At 37.4% G+C, this 21,491-nt stretch overlaps 1 protein-coding gene across 4 annotated transcripts in view; it reads left to right on the forward strand.

The window, feature by feature from the left end:
* Positions 1 to 21,491, forward strand: part of LOC132116002 (nuclear receptor coactivator 2) — a 93,904-nt gene that overhangs the window by 64,534 nt on the left and 7,879 nt on the right. For 3 of the 4 annotated variants that reach the window (XM_059524501.1, XM_059524502.1, XM_059524500.1), the window contains exons 11-19: positions 2,159 to 3,425; positions 12,601 to 12,796; positions 13,899 to 14,099; positions 14,639 to 14,878; positions 14,979 to 15,108; positions 15,291 to 15,453; positions 16,474 to 16,770; positions 19,334 to 19,411; positions 19,485 to 19,956. In XM_059524501.1, the coding sequence (XP_059380484.1) occupies positions 2,159 to 3,425; positions 12,601 to 12,796; positions 13,899 to 14,099; positions 14,639 to 14,878; positions 14,979 to 15,108; positions 15,291 to 15,453; positions 16,474 to 16,770; positions 19,334 to 19,411; positions 19,485 to 19,956 (3,044 nt within the window). The remainder of the gene's footprint in view (positions 1 to 2,158; positions 3,426 to 12,600; positions 12,797 to 13,898; positions 14,100 to 14,638; positions 14,879 to 14,978; positions 15,109 to 15,290; positions 15,454 to 16,473; positions 16,771 to 19,333; positions 19,412 to 19,484; positions 19,957 to 21,491) is intronic. The other variant, XM_059524503.1, reaches the window with a different exon arrangement.

The raw sequence follows: 21,491 nt of genomic DNA on the forward strand, positions 1-21,491 counted from the left end.
GTAAAGCTTGCATCCACAGCAGGCAGTTGTGAACACAGTTTCATGTGTTAGCTGCAGAGTTTCTATCTCTCTCACAGCATGTGAAGCAGGAACACTGGTTTGCTTTCTGAGACAATAGCAGCAGTGTTAGGCTGTGGTGTCGAGCACAGATATACATTAAATCCAGAGTGAGCTCACAGCGGGAGGGTGGCTGTCTTAAAGCACAGTAACACACAGTATAGCTTGACCATTGATTCATCCTGCATGCTCAAAACAAAGGCATGTCTATGCATTTATCAGCTCAGAGCTAGTTTTTAGCATGTAGCTTGCTTAAAGCTTTAAACCCAAAGGTGATTTCTACATTACAGGGGGATATGACAGCAAAACCTCTCGTTTTCTCTGTCCCTCTGTCTGTTTTGAGGGATGAGCACGGCTGTTTTTCTTTGATAACAATGCGTTCCCCTCTTTTAACCTTCTCTGTTGAAACAAACTTCAGTTAATTAAGCCATTCCTGAAATTCTGCTTAAGCTCTTTTCTCTGATTCCTTGTTTGGAGTGCTAGAAGCCCCGCTTCCTGACTATGAGATTAATTTAACAAATGACTGCACTGGATAAATGTAATGTAATAGTTTCAATAGAATTTACTTGGAAATCAATATTAATTCCTTGGATCACAATTAAAACACCATTGTCAACAATAGCACGTGCCAGCCTGGTGAGACCAGCATGCCCTGCCTAAACTGAGGCGTTGTTTTCTGTTTCAGTTTTTTCTTCTCACTTTTTATGTCTATTTCTTTGTTACAACATTAATTAACATTTTTGCATTGTATTAAAGCTGTGCCAGGGAATTGTCGCCAGGATATGCTGGATATGCAGGATATGCTGTTAGTGTTTTTTAGCATATTTGATAAATGGTTGCTTAGGCCTTAGTGCTCTGGGTGATCGCTTGGTGATTTCTTAATGGGCCCTTTGGGTCCCTCTTTCAGTGTTAGTTTGAAAGATTGGTGTAGGATAGGATATACACCAAATTTTAAAACTTCGTGTTAAGGGGTTATTCTAATGGCTAATTCTAATTGTTTAATTTTTATTTTAATATAGTATTTATTAATAATTTAAATCAGCTTTTTATATTTTTATTAAATTTTCATTTTAATATCTGTTGTTTATTGATTTCTTTAAGCTTTATTTTTATTGCAGTTTTAATCATTTTGTACTTAAATTTAGTTAGTATTTACATTTCAGTTAGTTGCCAAGGCAACATGTCTAATAAAATATAAAATTAGTTTTTTGGTTCTAGGTCGTAACAATCGTTACTATATTACAACTTCTGCGATAAAAACTAAATGTTGACGATAAAAAAAACTATTGCGAAATGATTAGTTAAGTTTCCATTAACTAATGTTATGCACCTAATGTGTAATGTTATGTGTGATTTTTTTTTTTTTTTTTTTTTTTTTTTTTTTTTGGTCCTCTCGCAAAACGTCATGGTGATGGATGTTGGTAGGTTTGGTAGGTTGGTAGGTAAAAGCATTACTTTTAATCGAAGTATGTGTGTATCTTTAGCAAAGCAGTGCAGAGAGCAGCTTCTGAAATTTCCTGCTGCATGTCTGGTATAAACACAAGTATTGACTGGAGTGGCCATGTCGGAGCCATAATGCACCGCAGACGTGTGCAGTGTAAACAATCTAAGCATTAATAGCAAGGAAAGCCTCTTAAACTTGACAGTGGCAATCTATGAGGTGTTTCTTGGAGGTTATTGTACATTAAAGAATGAACGTGTGACATTAACGTACGCCAGGTGACCTATAAATGCTAAAAAAAAAACTGTTCCCATTGCAGTTTTGTGAAATTTTCCTTCTTCAAATTGCCAAAAAAACCACCTAATGTGAGCGTAAAAACTTGTTTTGCTATATATTTGAGTTTGTGCGAAATTGACATGTTTCCGTTGATCTTATTTTCAGTTCGCAATTTCAGTTCGCATAGTTTGAAGGGTAATGGAAACATGTTCACTAATTAGGAATTTTTTGTATTTTTGAACTTGTAATTGTTAAATTCACCTTTGTCTATAAAACTACTGTATGTTTGTGCTGTGTGTGTGTGGGGCATGTATGTTATGTATGCTTTATTTGCTCTTTAAGTAATCTGTTAGCGACTATAAACATCTATTTTTTCTGTTTTAGGGAGCAGCCCATCTGTGGCATGACCCCTGATCTTGGAAATGCTCCGAATATGGGCAGAACCATGAACCCCATGAGTTCTCCCAATACAGCATGTTCCTCCGGGGCCCCCCAGGGACAGGATGCCACCATCAGCAGCAACACATCCACTTTCCCCTCCCCTGGTGGCCAGAAGGAGCCCGGCGCCATTGGCCCAGTACAGGGCCACCGTTTTGGGTGCCCGGGAACTATGAGCCATTCTGCAACCATGCAGGCGGCCACACCTCAGGGCAGTGGCTATCCACTGAAGTTGAGCAGCCCTTCTCAGGGCAGTCCGGGCATGCTTTCTCCACGCCACCGAGCCAGTCCCGGAATGGTAGGATCTCCACGCTTGCCCCCGCCGCAGTTCTCCCCAGCAGGCAGCTTACATTCACCTGCGAGCATGTGCATTAGCAGTACAGGTGGCAATGGGGGAGCAGGCGCTAATCATGGTTACACAAGCAGTTCCCTGAATGCCCTCCAGGCACTTAGCGAGTGCCATGTTGTGAGCCACGGCCAATCACTGGGCTCGCCCGACAGGAAGTTGGGGTCACCAGCTGCAGTGGGCGGCAGTCTTCACATGCTGAACAAAATGGGAGCCTCAGAATCATTCGGAGAGCAGAACCAATCAGAGCAGGGTAACGGCGGGCAGGATGATGGCATCGAACAGCCAAGAGACGAAAAGGGCAACCTTGGCCAATTTAACAACCCGGATGCCAGTGATCCGCAGAACCGGCTACGTGACAACAAAGGCCATACTAAACTCCTGCAGCTCCTCACCACTAAAACGGAGCCTATCGAGTCCACCTCACCCCCTCCAATGGCTGGTGGAGAGCCCGGGTGTAAGGACCCCACTGGCGGCCCAGGGAATGGTGGCATAGGTGCTCAAACCGGAGCCGGGACGCATGGCACTTCCCTGAAGGAGAAACACAAGATCCTTCATAGACTTCTCCAGAACAGCTCATCACCCGTCGACCTGGCCAAACTCACAGCCGAGGCCACGGGGAAGGAGCTGTGTCAGGATACTGCAGGTGGGGCGGCCAGTGGGTCTGAATTAGCCATTAAACAAGAACCCGTCAGCCCAAAGAAGAAGGACAACGCCCTGCTGCGCTACCTACTGGATAAAGATGATAATGTACTTAAGGATAAAGGTTCCATCAAAATGGAACCTGGAGAAATAAAGGTGGAGGGCAGTAAGATGCCAGGAATTAAGATGGAGAAAAATGATGGCGGCTATGACCGTGTGGAGGCGGTAAGTGATGTCACCAACCCGGCAATAAACCAAGAAATATTTAATACAAGTTAAGCTCCATATTACCACAAAATAATTTTGACTCATACTAGGGGTGGGCGATATCTCGATATTTCAAATATATCTCGATATTTTTTAAACACGATATGGATTTTGACATATCGTATATATCGATATATTGTTTATATTTAATTCTGATTCCGCCACTTTGCTTGTTTGCCTTCTCTGTGCTGTGATCCCCCCCGCTCGCTCACCCCCGCCTCCTTGCTTTTGTCTCCTCTCGCGTGTACAGAACAAGTCTAAATAAACGTCAAAAAAAAGACAACTGGCTCCATTATATGGAGATACTTCGGTTTTAAGGCGTCGGACGAACAGCAGGCAGATGTCTACTTTAGGGCCCTATGATTTCCGCGATTCAGAAAACGTGCACGGAATCGCGGAATCCAGTCATAAAAACGGAATTTACAGTTTAACGCGGAATGTCACGGAATTTGTCAAATTTTGAATGAATTAATCAAAAGTAGGTCATTGCACTTACATCAAATCGCGATATGGAGTAATATTTGCAAATATTAAAGCTGGAAAAGTCTATTTAAATATGAATCCTGCATGTCTGTGTTAATGAATGGCACAGAAGCACGGCTTCATTCATTAACGTTACACACACTGAAGCGCGCGTGACGCTCACTGTGATTTCATCTGTCTTCTCACTAAATTAGGACGTAAACACATGAAGAACATCTCCAGAACTGTTCTGAGACTCACTTCATGAGCATCTGACCGTTTGATTTGAGTAAAACTAGCGTCATTTCACATCATAGACTAGTATCACACACACAGAACTGTAAAGGTACAGTAACCCGTCAAAATAAAAGTATTTGGCAGAAATCTATTACTATTTTTCAGTAGAATGTACATAGCCGACTACTGCTATTAAAATGAAACGAACATAATTTTTTTTAAGGAATAATCACACAACATTTCTTCCATGTTTTATTTTTAATAGTAAATCCCCTTTGTTTACCAAAAAATAAAGTTTGCTTAATTTTAAATAATTAAAAGATATATTAAATGAATGTTTTATGCCTTCATTTGATAACCAGGAAAATGTAAATACACTGAATTTTTGAAGGGGAAAAACATTGCACAAAAGGCAATTTTAAAAATTACTTAAATTCTAATTAAGAAAAGAACTAATTAAGTTATTTTTATGCATTTAAATAATTACACATTCTAAAACACAGAATTAGGTAACAATAAAACAGATGGAGAAGAAATAAAATAAAACATCTCATAGGGCCCTAAACATGTAATATTTGGCATATTTGTTTTTGCAGTAGTTTTGGGGGGTTATTTTTCCTGTAAAGATATCGAGATATATATCGTATATCGAGATATAGCAAAATATATCGAGATATATTTTTTGCTCCATATCGCCCAGCCCTAACTCATACCTCATTGGCAACATGCACAAGTATTTTTTGTTTTGTTTTTTTCTTTGAAAAGGGGAAAAATAATAGTCTGTTAGAAAATATTATGGAAAATAGGATAATTTTCCATGTCTAAATTAGAGGCAAGCGTGGTGATATGAGATTGGACATGACCTAATTTTTAAATATATATTATTATTATTATTATTTTTATTATTATTACTATTTGTTTTTATTACTATTATTATCATTATTATTTTTATGATTAATTATTTTATTTTATTTTGGAGGGTTCACCATTGTGAGATAATACAAATCTAAAAAAATAAAGCATGTATGTCATTTCTAGTTTATACTGTATATGCTTTTTTAAAACTGTAAATGCATTGCAATATTTTCTTTGGTAACTGATAGCATGCTGTCAATAGAGCTTAACTGAACAGAAAGTACTGAGGGTTTATATATGCAAAACACCACCTGAATCGCTTCTGCTGGTTTTGAATTTGATTATTTTTAAATATGTTGAATTGTGGTGTGACTGTGGTGAAATGCAGGCAAGAGTTATCATTAGTGGGTGTTGGTAATGATCGTTTTGGTTAAATACGAGAAGTATTGCACATTGGAAAGGTCGTCAGCCATTGTTGTGGATTCTCATGCAGAAATAACCGATATGACAGCTGATACCAACGTGTTCAAATGCTCTTATCGCTTTTTTTCAGTTTTATTGCTGTATTGTTAAGAGTGTGTGCATCCTTTCCTTTCCTCCTTATCTCTTTTTGTATTTCTCTCTATTTGGGTGTGAAAGTAGAGCAAACAACAGATTTATAAACCGGCCAATGACACCCCAGATCGAGGCAGTATGGTAACAGCAGGGATATAAATGACTCAGCCAGCTGGAGAGAGAGAAAGAGAGAGAGCGCGAGAGAGAAAGGGAAAGTGAGAGCTCTGTCACAGGAAGTCGATTCTGTGGGAAACTGGCAGGACTTTCTCAGAAGCAGCTCTGTGACATTTGAAAAAAGGTGTCTCAGTGGTGTTCCATGCATCTCATCTGGCACAGCGGTTGACACATGCCCTACAGAGCTGGCACCGTGCACCAATCACGCCTGGCACAGCGGCGGTAAAGTTAGAGAAGCGTCTGGGGCCAGGCAACAGAATAGAGAGATTATCCTGTTTGTGTATGTTGGTGCTCATTGGGCCTTCCGGGCCTCTTTTAAAAGTTGTAGATTGAGCCACAAATTGAGTCATAGTTGTCAAATCAAAACTGTGGTCTCGGGAAGCTGCTGCTGTTAACCTGTTAGCAGAATGACCTCACAGCCCCTCGGTTACCAGGAAAAGACCCAGAGTTCCACTAGTGAGGAACCTCTGACCCTCATGCTCTCCACGACAGTGCCATTGAGAACATGAAGTACAGTGATTTAACGAGCAGAGGGGCCACAGCAGGACAGGAAGAGCCATGGTCAAGCAGACGCACAGAAAAAAAAATTGAATTAGTGATGATGCGGGAGAAATGAGGATGAAATGTGGCAGGCGTGGAGAGGGAGGACCAATCCCTAGTGAGCTGCCTACCTACACAACACCTGCACTGTGCAGTTCAAAAGCTTAGGGTCAATACAATTTATTTGTTATGTTTATGAAGGAAGTCACTACAAAAAGTAGTCGTTGACCATGGCTGGATTTATTTATTCAAATATACAATAAAAGAACAACATACTGAAATATTATTACAGTTTTACAGAACTGTTTTCTGTTTTAATACATTTTCAAATTAATTTATTCCTGTGATGACCGCTGAATTTGCATCGGCCATTTCTCCAGTTTCCTTTCAGAAATCATACTGATATGCTGCTCAAGGAATGTTTCTTCTTATTTTTCTGGAAACAAATATACGTTTTTTTATTTTTTTTCAGGATTCTTTGAAAAGAATATTCAAAAGATTAGCACTGATTTGAAATCGAAATCTTTTGTAACAAATATTTTGCTGCTAATTTTGATCAATTGAATGCACCTTGTGTAATGAAAGTATTCATATCTTAAAAACAAAAAAAACAATCCTACTGGTACCAAACTTACAATTTTTTCACAGAAGGGACAATCCCAGAATGCACTGTGATGGTCTTGGTTTAGGACTGCTAGTGAATATTTGGAATGGAATACTAGCATACTGAATACTGCTTGCAGCAATGCTTTTTTTTTCCTTTTTCTTTTTTGTGGTCACATGACCTCGTTTAATTCGATCCAGTTATTATTTCTGAAAAATTATATATTTTTTCTTTCTTTTTTTTTTTGAAAAGTACCAAAAAAGGCAACATTCCATTAGCAAATGTATTTGGGTTACACACTATAGTGCAGAATAGTGCAAAAGTAACCCTAACTGTCATATGTAACTATATTTTATTTAGTACTATGTCTGCATTGAAGAAGAGAAAAAGTCATTCAAAATGTTATTAAAAATAAAAACGAATGAAAATGTTTCAAAAAGCATAGGGGTGTTATCTATTTTAAGTCATTAGTTTAGCAACATGCTGACACCGGACTCGATTGTGATCAGTTTAAAGCATTCGAGTCTCTTGTGAGTAATCCGGTGTAGCTGCCCATGCAGACAGTGAGGTGTCTCACTAGGGTTTGGAACAGAGCCACTCATCTCTCTCTTTCTCCTGTGATGAGACGAGCAGCCGGCTGGTGTGATAGAGCTGCAGCTGAGACTGAAGAGAAGCAGGGATCTGTAGGAAAGGTCATGATGGCAGAGAGCAAGACTCAAGGAGTCTTCACTGACTCGTGCCTCTGAGCCCGTCCACTCCTGACTTCCACCAGCGTTGTTCACTGCTCAAGGTTATTTTCACAGTTGGCTTGCAATTAAAGGCTTTTGGTGACTCAATAATGCAGTTTTTATGGCAGACGGTAGAAATGATCCAGATGCACATATTGTTGTCACCCAGGCAGCTGTGGTGGCTTCAGTCACTCTGTTCACTGATGCATCAATCCCTCTTTTTCTCTCTCTTTCACTCTCGCTCAACCTATTGATCATTTAATCTCTCACAGTCTCTTTTACATCCTGTATGTCCCAGTTTGCATCTCTCTTGCTCCGTTTCAAAGCAGCTGTGTAGCTCAACAGCATTTTACAGCATCATAAGCACAGTTAAGATCCAAACACTGTTCTAAAAGGTAGACAGTGACATTACAATGTCTTATAAGACTGCTTGTTTTGGCCAGATTTGCATCTCATGCATACTTCATGGAAAAGGCAAACCCATAATGCATTGCAAGAAGCTCAGTGAAAGGAATGGAATGTTCGAAACGGAATGCACAGTATATAACATATTGTATGATACATGGTTAATTTTTGTTATCGTACAAGATGACTGATGGAGGCAAAGTATTGATAAATAATATCAATATTATAAATAATCCAATAAGATTGAAAAAAAAATAGTTAAAAACAAATTCATATAATTATAAATTGACCTTTTTTTATCCAATATTTGTTTGTGTTATTTATGAATTATAAATGTCTAATATATTTTTACTTTTTTTATTATTATTATAATTAAATCCATATATATATATATATATATATATATGTACTAAAATTTTAAATGGACACAACAAAATTACTAAAGCTTGCATTGCAATTAAAACTTAACATATACAAAAATAACTAATTTTGAAGTATTAAAAAAAACTACTTTAATGATACTAAATTAAATGGTGAGCAGCACGGGTTTGTAGGTACTGTAGGTAGAGTGTTCCAAATCACTAAATTTACAACGTTCACTTTAAGTTAGAATGAATAAGCAGACAGCTAAGCAACTCGCTGGGAACATTGCTAGGTCTTCTGTGCTATTGTGTCTCTACATACCCATACAGAGAAGGATTTTAGTGTTTCTATTTGTGGCAGCGATGGTTTGTCTTTCCCTGAGTGTGCTTCGATAGCGTTGTGTGTGTTACAGTCTGATGCACTTGCGGAGGTGTATGTGTGTGTCTCTGCAGCAGGAAGTGTGACTCAGGATAGGGTGTCACTCCTGTGCCCTTCCCAACCTCTCACAGAGCTCTAATCGGCACCCTGACACCATTCCTCGGTGGAACACACACACACACACACACACACAAGCAGTGCAGACAGCTGTCCCCACCCTGACACTGTCACTTCATTGGTGGTTCCTCTGTGTACCAATTAACCCTGTAACCCCTCTTACCCCCTCGGTCCTGCTCCTGTCTACACGACTAACTGCCCTCCGCCCAATCAAACCAGCACTGAGATCTTATTTCGTACTTGGACTAACGGTGGAAGTTTGGCATTCATAACAGGGGGTCCACAACCACAGGGGTCCTCTGCAGTACTGCTTATTTTAGTATCTTTATTTTTCTGAAGAATGATTGCATTGAAACAATGTTATACGAAATTCAGCTAAAGCTAAAAAAGCTAAAGTTATGCTAAATGATTCATTCTCCAACCTACATTCAAATGTATTCGGTAAAGTTACAATGTAATACACAAGATTACGACCCATTAAAATAAGTGTTTAAATATATTAATATGACATGTTATTACATTCCAAGCATATAATGCAACACTAAATGTTAGACCGTACTTATTGGTGGTCATTCATTTGTCATCTGTCAATCCATTAAAAGTCACTTACCTGAAAAAGGTTGAAGGATGAATTTTTGCTTGCAACTTATTGAGAATTTGCTTAACACATCAGAAAACTTATTTTAGTTGTCATTAATTGTCAAGTAGTGTGAATACCGCATAGTTTTTTAAGTTCAGGGCCAGTAAGATGCATTCAGTTTGACAGTAAACTTGACAGTATATAGACATTTATAATGTTACAAATGATTTCGATTTCAAATATTTGAAATGCTTTTGAACAGCCTATTCATCAGAGAGTCCTGGAATTATCTTTTTTTAATCTCAGTTTCCACAAAAAATAATAAGTAGTTCAACACAAGTCAGCATATTAGAATGATTTCTGAAGATCATGTGACATTAAAGACTGCAGTAATCTTCACAATAGTAAAGTAAACTTTCAGAGCAGTCATTTACATTTGAAAATATATTAAAAAAAGAAATGATAGTATTTCATAAGTTACTGTTTTTACTGATTTTACTCAAATAAATGCAGCCTTGGTGAGCAAAAGAGACTTCTTTTAACATTAAATCATCTTTTGAATGATACTTTACCTGCAGTTCCTGTGACCTAATTATAATAATATTAATACATTTAATTTGTCATGCCTTAAGACTGTTAAAGTGAACTGCAAAAAGTGATTTAAAATAGTTAAAACCTTTTTAAAAAAAAAAAAATTCATGCCAATCACAGAACCTCTAATTGCACACTTTCTCTTGTACGTTCATTTGCAGTTTGACTTCAGATTGTGATGTTAACAGTAAAAGTTTATGGACATGTCATTTATCAACTACCCACATCCAAAAGTGTAAATGATAGTGGTATATGTCAGATAGTTCTACTAGCCGAAGACAACCACAGCTCTCATAGATCTCCACTACTGGCTCAACATCACACTGACGTCAGCGCTCCCACTGGCGAGAAAGTCATCCATGAAGGTGCAGCTCAGTACGATATAAAGAATCCATGCTAATGCACAGGCACCTTCCTGTCTGGACTGAGCGAGTGCACACAGATAATACACAGGAGAGAGAGCAGGGAGTGATAATTGGAAAGAAGAGGAGAGAAAGGCTGAAACAAGCAGCCTGTGAGATGCATGGACAGTGAATAATCAGCAGCAGGTTTGATTCAAGAGGGCAGCCAGGGACAGGTGGTGCTCACACAAGTGTGTGTGTGTGTGTGTGTGTGTGTGTGTGTGTGTGTGTGAGATGAGAGAGAGAGAGAGAGACTGGGAAAAGAGCCTCCGAGCACTACACAAGGAGAGTGACCTCATTAAGCAGTTCCTCGTCTCCGCTCACATCCTGTTTGTGCAGCGCTTTTCCTCCACACTGCACACTGAGTCGCAAATCAATGGCAAGGAGAGGCCGACGGTTTCATTAGGCTGCATGAAGGCAAACTTACAGAAAAATATATACAACATGTGACCTTTGACCTTAACTACTCTCCACAACAACCCCTAAACACACACTCACATAAACTCTCTTCCACTGCACCTCACTGTCCTGAAATGAAAGTTACTAGACATATATATATTTATATATATATATATATATATATATAAGGGATCAGTTTAATGCATTAACTTAATGAATTAGTTATGAAAAATAACACGTTTAAAATATTTTAATGCAGTTAACAAACTGGCCCCGTCTGTTGACAAATATGATGCAGGGCAAAAACTCCATGAATGCAGTTATACCCTAAAATTCAAGATATTGGGGCAAAATGCTCCTGTATGAGTTTTTGTCTCATATTTATATCAAATGGTAAGCGATATCACACGAGCTCTATATGAGTATACCATGAGTGCAAATGTGATTTTTTTTATACAACAATTCAGTAAATAAGAAGTTAATATTGGGTTATATTTTAAACACACTATTGTCTGTTTTTACTCCGTTTTACCTAATTTGTAAAATTACGTTTTATGTGTATAGTTTTCTATAATGAAATCGTTAATCTGGTTTTCGTTTCGATTTTTATAATTAAATTGATTTATTTAAAATGGGCAGAGAATACTTTCCATATATGTAGATAAGCATGAAAATCGTTGCATATTTAGTCATTTCATATATATCTATATAATTTATATAAATTATTTATAAGAAATGGAAGTATGCAAACTATAGATAGATCCTGATAGTAATATAGATGTCACGTGTGCTGCCCCCTTGTGGTTGCTTAAGGACTTTAATGCATGATTATTAAAAGTTCCAGAACTGGCGTTCTCCTAAGATCAGTAATAGCATAAATGTTTATATCTCCAAATGTAGAGTGCTTGTATATGGCACACTTGATTTAGCATTTATTTAATGTCATTTAGTAGAACTTTATAGTAGTCTTTTCTGATAGACGACGACAGCCTTGGATAAACAAAAGTACAGTTCTGAATCTTCGAGTCGACATTGTTTATCTGAAATGCACTGCTGTAAGAAGGTTTCTTTATCTCAACAGGCCGAGTTGGACTTTTTTCAAACTCGAGCCAGAATAAAAAAGTTGCAATGCATTAGGGGCCGATGTTTCAAATGCAACATAGATACATCAGAACTGTAGTGCACTACAGCCAAGTGTGCATTTAGATTTCTGAGGTAATAAATATTTTTAAAAGCTTATGATTGATGATGTCTTTTAAAAGTCAGATCAGTGATGTATTTAAAGTCAAGCTGCGTTCCAGGCCATGCAAAGTGTGTACATTTAGAAGATCTTGCTCTGATGGAGAAGCAATCTAGGGTTTAAAGATGGTAACCAAACCATGGCAAATGGAGTAGTGTTAGGCTAGCCTGCTTTAACTCGATGTGAAGTGTGTCCTAGATTCCAGCCCTGTGTGTGTGTGTGTGTGTACATGTGAGAGGGAGAGGGGTGTGTTTCAGCAGGCAGACTTCGAACTCTCCAGCATTTCCCTGCTGAGGTCGAAATCCACAAGACTGAGATACCAAACCTTGTAACTATGTTGTTATGTATGATAAGATGCATTGGAATGTTATGTACAAGAGGATATTTTCATGTGCATACAAACCCACCAGAAATTTGACCTTGACAAACACATTTTATTAGACTACAAGCTGATTAAACCACATTAAAATACTAAGCTAAAGGAATTCCCTTCTGTGTTTGCAGTCGAGTGAGTTGGATGATATTCTGGATGATCTACAAAACAGTCAGCCGGGCCTGTTCTCAGATTCCCGGCCTGTGTCTTTGCCTGCTGCTGTGGACAAGCAGTCAATCATCAATGACATCCTGCAGATGACTGGAGAGGGTGGAGCCAGCATGGGTCCCCAGCAACAGAGAGCACTGCAGGCTGTGGGCCAACAGAGTGAGTAACACACACACACACACACATTCTCTTACAGTTTTCAGCCAATGGCTGGACTAAAGTACATGACTTGTGAAATCTGAACAGATTTTAAAACGCTTGTCATTATGTACTTGCCCAATTGGTAAACAGTTGCAAAGAAAAAATAAACGACTGAGGGTTCGTTCACACATCACTGATCGGTCTAATACACAAATTCTCATTTTTGTAGCTTACACATAGATGGTAAACAATTCAAATGGTATCATTTTTAAAAACTTGCACTTTAAAACCCATTTACAAAAGTTTGCATTTTCATTTTCACTTTGTAAATGACTGGCTAAAATGCATACAAATTTTCAGTTTTTAGTTGAAAATGGCGTCATGTAAATGCCCTGGGAGGTTCACACACTACCCGACTTACAAGGAGGTTCACTGAGTAGTCTTGGATTTTATTTGCAGTTGTTTACAAGATGACAGCAGAAGGAAAATTACTGTGTCCATGAACAGCGTCCCAATGCATTTGCAAAAACATATTTGGAATTACACAATCTTGAAAATGAAGTGAACCCAGAGTGCTTTACGTTTACTTGTCATATTTTTTGCGAAACACCCTGAAACTATTCGAGTGTGCCCAGAGGCTGACCGAAACTCTGAGCTGGTGGAACATGAGTTTCTCATGACGCGTTTGTTTCTCACCTGCGTCACTTCAACTTTGGATATTCTGTCACACACGGTCATCGAAGACTTGCCAAAAATCACATAGACCACTAATGCTACACAGTTTGTGTGTGTTTAGTCATTTGCATGAACTAAACACTGAAAAGTCGACTATTAGTACAAAAAGTGATCCTACAATCCTTAGTGTTCACACAGAAAACCATGTTATGATGATAATAATTAGAAAAGATTATATACAAAATATATATATTTCAAATAAATGCTGTTCTTTTCAACTTGATTTATTTCTCACAGTTTCCACAGAAATATTAATAAGCATTAAAAGAGCATTCGTCTTCAGCTCCAAGGTTTTTGAAAGTTTGTGTAATTTCTGTAAACTGTTAATGCCACAGTTATTTTTTCAATTTTGCAATTTATTGTTATTTGCTGTTTGTGTTCATAGTTTTCAGTGCGCAGCGACCGGGTCAGCCCGGCAGAGCTCCTCCGGTCAGAAGCGTGTCATTGGATATGAACATGCCTGCTAAAGGAGCTCAGGGTCAGTACCCTCTGATGAGGAACAACAGCCCCTACTCGCTCATGCAGCAGCAAGGCATGATGGGAAACCACAGTGTCATGCCTAATCAGCCCAACATGGTCAATGCAGGTGAGTTTAGCTGGGGTCCGAAATGCAGCGCACTGCAGTGCTACTGATGCAATAACAAAAAAGAAATGCCAGGAGTGAAGTTTGTCTGTGCATGTGCTGCAGAACAAAGGGCTTCCCCCACACTTAACACCTACAATGAGAGGAAAGTTCCAGTGCCGCACCGACCATGTACAAACCAAGTAATGCACAGTCAAGCATGACGCTGTTGGCTGAGAAGAAGACAAATGTGTAAAACGGCACAAAACTGTTGAGTCAGATCAAAAGCAAGCCCCTCTGTGTGGCTTTTGTTTGTGTGTTTGTGTTTAGTGGGTTGCATTCGCTTGGAACTGAATGTGCGCATAAGGTGAGACTGTGAGCGGCTAGATATGAATGACTCATAACCTTAGGAAAGAATAGCAGGGCTTCTGGTGTGATCATTTTTAAAAAGAGGTGTCACTGTCCACAAACTTTTGAACAGTAGTGTAAATTCTTACTATTAAAAAATGATTTAATAAAAGTTACCTTCAAATTAAAAGGCCTTCTCTTTCTCATTCTTAAAGGAGTGATGGGTAATAACGGTCCCCGTGTAGGTATGCAACAGGAAGGTTGGGGCGCACAGGGTTCCGTTCCCGTCGGTAACACGGCTTCACCCGTCACAACTGCTCCTGCCGGCCAGCACTCTCTCCCGCAGGGGGCGCTCCACTCTCGCATGGTGCCCAACTCTGGGGCAGGCATGCCCATGAGACCCAACAGCCAGCCTGGACCCAGACAGATGCTTCAGTCCCAGATGATGTCCAATGGTAAAAAGACATAGAGCAGGAAGAGTAGACTTTTTAGTGGGTGATTTATTTACAATTAAAAGTTTAAATCATGTTTTATTACCTGCTGTTTCTCCCTCAGCCCAGTCAAACATGGACATGGGCATGGCTGGCCACCAGTTTCCCCAGCAACAAGCACCGCCCAATCAGACGGCTCCATGGCCAGACAGTGTGATGCCTATAGAGCCGGTGCCATTTGGGAACCAGAACAGGTAAACAGCATTTATTAGTGTCACTATTGTTAGGTCCTCTACTTTATTGGAGGTGTGTGCTGTGTACACTTCTTGATGTTGTCCTATAAATAACTAGACAAATACACTCGGATGTAATATGTGATGGGATAACCCATCATTCATGTATCAGTTCTTTAATGAAAGCGTCTCGTCTCTGTAAGCTCTATGTATAGCGGTTCTCAGGAGGATGTTCTGTGCCCTCCTGCCTCTGAGGGTCCGGCCGATGAGGGTGCTTTGCTCAGCCAGCTCTACACGGTTCTCAAAGATTTTGACGGCCTAGAGGAGATAGACCGTGCTCTAGGCATCCCGGCTTTAGTGGGACAGGTAGGTTGAACACTTTTGTCTCCTTTTTTCTTTAACCATATTGACCAATCAGAATACTAGTGATGCACGGAAATTTTGTTTTTTTACCAAACCCCAGAACCAAAATGAAACTTTATTTAAATATCTATTAATTAATCAAATGTACTTACAACTTACTATCAAAAAATGAGTTATTTATTAATCAGCTAATTAATCAGATTTATGAGCACTCATATCAAACATTTAAATTACACTCTCTTTAATGATATAATTATGTTTCTACTCCAATTTGTCGTTGAAAATATAAACATTTAAACGGTGACTGTAATAAAAACTTGTTTTCATGAGAGTTTGTTTAAACTTGCATTAAATAATGAAAACAAATGTTTTTCTCTTTCACATTGTTTACTAATTAGAACACAAGTGATGCACCAAAACATTTTACCGAAACACAGAAGCCGGGTTTCCATTTAAAGTTTTTTTTTTTAAATCAGTTATTAGTATTAATTAATCAAATGTACTTAGAATAATTAACACTTAAATAACAAGTTATATATAAACATTTTCATTGCATTTAAGACCGGTTTAAATTAACTTTTTTAATATAATCATGTTTTACTCCAACTTGTTGTTGAAATATGAACATACAAAATTTGAACAAACTTGCTTTCATGTCAGACTTTGTGCAAACATAAATAATGGAGAAAAAAGGTTAAGTAAAAATATAATAAATATACAATACAGTAGATTAGCAAAATTCTCCTCTCTAGAGATATACAAACTACAGACACTGAAAGGGTTTCCGAGGTAAATGTAACTTCATATGACATTATTTATAAGCTGTTTTGTTGCCATCTTTCTAGAGTTGAGACACTGATTGAATGGTTATATTACACAAGATTTCTTTTTCAGTTGCTGAAATTTCAGTGCATCAATACAATATCCAGTCCCAGAACAATCTGATTTATGATGTGCACCAGCTATTAATACCACACACATGAGAAAAATATGCCGTTACTAAGTTTAAGTTTAATGGTTCAGTCTCAGCCGGTGGAGCAGGATCAGTTCCCCGGTCAGGACGCCAGTATGATGATGGATCAGAAGCCTCCCATGTACGGCCAGCAGCAGTACGCCGCCTCCCAGGCCCACATGCAGCAGGGCGGCTACACACCCATGCAGGACCCCAGCTTCCACGGCATGACGGCACAGATGGGGCAGAGGCCGGGCTACCCCATGCTCCGCATGCAGGCCAGACCAGGACTCAGGCCCGCCGGGGGCGTCCCCACCCAACCCAATACACTCAGACTGCAGCTGCAGCACAGGCTACAAGCACAGCAGGTACAGTTTATACTCTCATACCTGAGAAGAAAGAACAGTCCTGCCATCAGTTTTAAGCACAGTAATCATTTACTTAAATAGAGAGTTCTCACAAAAATATAAATTCAGTCATCATTTACTCAATCCAATACCATGTCACCTCTCATGCCTTTAAACACAGATGAAGATATTTGAAAACACATTAGTAACCAAATGGTTTTGGTGATCAGTATTGACAAAACCCTTAACAAAACCCTTTAAAATGTATATAGACAATATAGTGGATAGTTTTCGCTGTGACACTTAATTGGTGACACTTAGCTTTGTTAATCCAAAGACTTAAATGCATGATGTTTTTTTAATTCTATTCATATACATGACATGCATTGTAAAGCAAAAAGTGTAATTGAATTTCAATCAGACTGGTGAAGTAGTACCGTCTGTGGTTAGCTGCCCCCTGCTGGTCATTACAGGAATCAATCCTTGACCTCATTTTGGGTTTATTTAGGGGTCATGCCTCATAACTTTTAGCTACAATCAGTGATTATATATAATTAGATTTAATTTTCAATGTAATTAAGATTAAACTATATATATATATATTTAAGTGTGTGTGTATGTATGTATATATATATATATATATATATATATATATATATATATATATATATATATATATATATATATATCAGAATGAGGTTTATTGCCAGGTATGTTTACACATACGAGGAATTTGTTTTCATGATAGAAGCTCCGCAGTACAACAGAATGACAGCGACAGAACATAGAACACATAATAAAAGAATACAAAATACAAAAAATACAAATAAGTAGATAAGGGATGACAATATACAAATTGACAATTGTAGGCAGGTATATTACAAAATGCAGTGTATATATATATATATATATCACAAATAAACAAATGATACACAATTTTACTATTATATATAGTATTTATAGTTATTTTTATTATATAGTAATTGTGTATTTGTAATATACTAGATTGCACAATGGCTGGTTTCAGTGCCATTCGAACACAATGATATTTTTTATACAGCTCTAGATTATATTGTGTTCGAAATGCCTGTCAATTAATATTAACTTCTAGTGCTATCAAATCAATTAATCGCATCCAAAATAAAAGTTTGTGTTTACATAATATATGTGTGTGTGCTGTATGTAAATACACACACATACATTTAAATATATAATACATATATTTTTTAAATATATACATGTATAATATAAATCATATATGTATATATATATATATATATATATACATACATACATACATACAGTACAGACCAAAAGTTTGGAAACATTACTATTTTTAATGTTTTTGAAAGAAGTTTCTTCTGCTCATCAAGCCTGCATTTATTTGATCAAAAATACAGAAAAAAATGTAATATTGTGATATATTATTACAATTTAAAATAATGGTTTTTAAATGTATTATACTTTACATTATCATTTATTTCTGTGATGCAAAGCTGAATTTTTAGGATCATTATCACATGATCCTTTAGAAATCATTCTAATATGATGATTCATTATCAAAGTTGGAAACAGTTCTGCTGCTTAATATTTTTTCAGAACTTGTGATTCTTTTTAGGATACTTTGATGAATAAAAAGTAAAAAAAAAAAAAAAAAAGCTATATTTTTTAAATATAAATATTTTGTAATAACAATATACACTACTGGTCAGTAATTTGGGGTCAGTAATTTTTTTCTTTCTTTTTATTTTTAATAAAATCAATACTTGGATGTGTTAAATTGCTAAAAAAGTGATAGTAAAGAAAATATATTATTAGAATATATATTATTAGATTTTTTTTTTTTTTTTAATAAATGCAGTCCTTTTTAACCTTTTATTCATCAAATATATTAGACAGCAGAACTGTTTCCAACACTCATAATGAATCAGAATATTAGAATGATTTCTAAATGATCATGTGATAGACTGGATGTTACATGTGACACTGAAGGCTGGAGTAATGATGCTGAAAATTCAGCTTTGCATCACAGAAATAATTTTTTTTTTTTTAAGTATATTCAAATAGAAAACTATTATTTTAAGTTGTAATAATATTGTAAATAATAAAATAATAAAATTTCTGTATTTTTGATCAAATAAATGCAGGCTTGATGAGCAGAAGAAACTTCTTTCAAAAACATTAAAAATAGTAATGTTTCCAAACTTTTGGTCTGTACTGTATGTGTGTGTGTGTGTATATATATATATATATATATATATATATATATATATATATATATATATATATATATATATATATATATATATATATATATATATATATATATACATACACACACACACACACACACATGTAAAGATTTCTAAAATATTATATACATTTATGTGTGTGTATTCATATATAAAAATACACAGTATACATTAGATACATATGTAAACATAACCTTTTATTTCGGATGCGATTAATTGATTTTGAAAGCACTATTACCTTCATGTGTTACCTTTATGTATTGAATGATAGAATGAGGGATGCTTCTTATAATAATACTACAGATTACCACTTCTGTTTGTGTCTGCTCCAGAATCGTCAGCCTATGATGAATCAGATGACTGGAGTGTCAAATATGAACCTACCTCTTAGACCCAACGTTCCTAATCAGGTACACCAAATCACTTCCTGCATTCTCCTTTGTGCTCCAATCTCGAGCTTGCCTAAACTCTCTGTCTTCCCAGGGGACAATCAATGCTCAGATGCTGGCCCAGCGGCAGAGAGAGCTGCTGAGTAATCACTTGCGCCAGCGTCAGCTGGACCAACAACGTCAGCAGCAGCAGCAACAACAGCAGCAGCAGCAGCAGCGCAGCATGGTCATGCGAGCCCAGGGCCTCAACCTGCCACCCAACATGGCAGCGGCCGCAGCAGGCATGCCTGGAGCCATGAGCAACCCACGGATCCCCCAGGCCAACCCCCAGCAGTTCCCCTATCCGCCCAACTACGGTACAGGACTGGCCTCGCCGCCCCCCTCCAGCAGCCCTTTCTCCCCCGGTTCTCCCAACCTCCCCGCCCCCCAGCTCCTCTCCCACAGCGCCATGCATGGCTCTCAGATGAGTCTAGCTAACCAGGGGATGCTGGGCAGTCTGAGCGGACAGTTTGGGGCTGTTATGAGCCCTCAAATGCAGCACAGTGCCTTTCAGTTCCCCAGCTCAGGTACTGCCTGCCCTTTCTCTAAGTCTGTGTGTCATTCGCTTCTACACACACGCACAAACACCTGCGACCAGCAACACGACAGGCTGAGCTTGTGTGATCTAAACGTGCTGTGAAAAATCAATGACGTCCAGGGCCAATCGACATGATTTAATCAGAAATGCAATAGTCCAGATACTGTCAGCTGTGTAAAAATACTAGTCCAGCAACTTAAGTCAAATCCAGTCTTAAAAAAATGTCTTTAATTCTAAAATAATTAAATACTTACTTTGATGCAAAAAGTTTCATTTTGACACCATTTGCTATCCCCCATGTTCTTGGGTTTTAACTTTTTTCATTTGTGGGACACAAAAGATGATTTTAACATTCCAGGCAGCTTTTTGTAAAATACACAAAAGTAAATGAAGACTAAACGTCAACTGTAAAGCAGCTTTGACACAATCTGCATTGTAAATAGTGCTATATTATTAATGGTGACTTGACTTGATTTGACTAAACTCAAAAATGACAAAAAAAATCACCATAATCATGTTAAAAATAAAAATAACCAAGATATTCTTAAAAAATTATCTTTTGTGTTCCATGGAAATAGGAAAGACATGTTATTATTGTTAATTAAAACTATCAAAAAGCTTTTCGATAATTTAATTAAACCTAAAATAAAAAATAAATGAAAAACCTGAATCTAAAAAGCTTGCCTTGGCAAATAATGCAATTAAGTTCTAAAATTACTAAAACCCAAAAATTAAAACTAGAAATGTAAATAATGAGTGTGTGTGTGTGTGTGTGTGTGTGTATATAGTAAATAACTAAATTGATGAGATTTATATTTTCTGGATTAGATTAACATTATGAGATTACATGCTGCCATAAAATGAAAGCCCAAAATTCATTAGTATCTAGTAATGTTTGTAGTTTTCATTGAGTATTTGGGTTTATAAATATCTGTTTGTAGTTGTCAAGTCAAGTACTGTGAGCCAATAGGTTATTTAGCACTTTATGCTAGTTAAGCAATGTTGAAAGATAATAATGGTTATGGTAGAATGTGGCACTAGAGGGCAGAAGAGTCACTTTAATCTAATGAATATATTGCAGCAATATTTCAGGTTACTTCAAACCTAATTTCTATAAAAAGCATGCTATCTATTACCACAAAATGATGATTCGCAGCTCAGTTTGTAAAAACAAAGTGCGATAATTTGCATATTTTACATTTTGCTACCCACTCATTGAAATTACATGCTAATTGCATTTTGCTTTCTTTTTTGCATAACTGAAGTACGAGCAAAATACAACAGATCAGAAACATTTTAATTTTATATTTGATATAATCCAGAACATCCACCTTTGTACTTTGGCACAGTAGATCGATTTGTAACACATTAGCTACTGATGCAGTCAAAGCCAGTATCATTTAAGCCAAGCTTAGACTGTGTTAAACTGTTGATAATTGTGCCTATGTCTACGCCTGTGCTGTGTCGTGTGTCAGTGTCTGTCCTACCTAGACTAATTGGCTGATGGTGATCAGTGGAGGCGGA

The sequence above is a fragment of the Carassius carassius genome, chromosome 35 (assembly GCF_963082965.1).
Source record: "Carassius carassius chromosome 35, fCarCar2.1, whole genome shotgun sequence".
NCBI lineage: Eukaryota > Metazoa > Chordata > Actinopteri > Cypriniformes > Cyprinidae > Carassius > Carassius carassius.